Source organism: Arachis duranensis, chromosome 4 (genome assembly GCF_000817695.3).
Source record: "Arachis duranensis cultivar V14167 chromosome 4, aradu.V14167.gnm2.J7QH, whole genome shotgun sequence".
Taxonomy (NCBI): Eukaryota; Viridiplantae; Streptophyta; class Magnoliopsida; order Fabales; family Fabaceae; genus Arachis; species Arachis duranensis.
Window position 1 is genome coordinate 40,270,888 of NC_029775.3, and position 1,170 is coordinate 40,272,057.

The 1,170-nt window shown below is 27.2% G+C and overlaps 1 protein-coding gene across 1 annotated transcript in view; it reads right to left on the bottom strand.

The window, feature by feature from the left end:
* Positions 1 to 477: 477 nt before the first annotated feature.
* Positions 478 to 1,170, bottom strand: part of LOC107484459 (probable glucan endo-1,3-beta-glucosidase A6) — a 5,768-nt gene continuing 5,075 nt past the window's right edge. Inside the window, exon 4 of the mRNA XM_016105028.3 lies at positions 478 to 728. Within this exon, the coding sequence (XP_015960514.1) occupies positions 691 to 728 (38 nt within the window). The 3' untranslated portion in view covers positions 478 to 690. The remainder of the gene's footprint in view (positions 729 to 1,170) is intronic.

Below are 1,170 nucleotides of genomic sequence, written 5' to 3' on the forward strand. Positions count from 1 at the left end.
TCTATTTATATTTAAATGCAGTGCTCCATATAATTCGATACACATTAATTCGATTTATTAATATGTAAATCAAATTGATATATATATATATGCTTAAAAGTATCCATATAATGTTTTTTGTTTTGAGTGATTTATGTAATATTAGGTTACTTCTAGTTTATAAAAGTGTTTTATCCTAAAATATTTATTTGGGCCAATCTGCCTGCTCAGTAATAGTAAGAACATCCATAAATTATATGTTATTTGAGACTTAATCTAAATCTTGAGAATAAAAATAATACTTTATTAAGTTACATGTAATTTGAATTTAATTGGAATGTTGATGTCCCATTTTTAAACCTGAATATTTTAGACACATCCCTTTTTCAACTATGCAAAACAAATAAATTCTTTTGCAACAATGCTAGTAATGCAAAAAGCCAAAAAGTGAACAAGAACATTATAATAGCTCGTGACTACTTATTCTAAACAACGTGGTGTCAAATCATGGCTATAAATTATTGAGCTCATTGCTTAGTGTGAATTCCTCCCCGGTGGAGTGGTGGGCACATATTGCTGCCGAGAGGAGGAACAAAATATTAATGAAATGAAAGCAATTAAACGGATATCAAAATGGTGGAATAATAAGTTCCTAGTAGTAGTTATTAAATGGTGTAGTAATGATATCTTCATTTTCTTGTGTTGACTCCTTCATAGTGTTACACTTGGGAACTTGCAAGATCCGTAACCTACAAATATGAAAACATTCTATTAGAGGGGAACATTCGGAATAGAGTTTCATTTTATTTTTAAAAGGTTGAAACATTTTATATAAAATTGTTATCCTATTTATAAAAGGACATACCTGACTTATTCAAATTACACCGGTTAAAAGATATAATAATAGAAAATTACATAACTACATAAAATATCTTCAAAAACAAAAAATAAAAACTTCTATTAATACAATTAATTTTGTACTTGTTCTTTTTCTTAAACTTACTTCAAATTAGAGATAAAGATGGAAAACGAGATTAATGTTGGCTAAATGTGACAAATAAAATAAATCACTAAGATTTTTTATCCCAATACATATTCATCTCCATGGTTAGGTCATTTTAATCTATTAAAATTTTAAAGTGGTCTAGTTTTATTAGAGGTTAAATGCAAATGCGGGTTTCATATTTTACA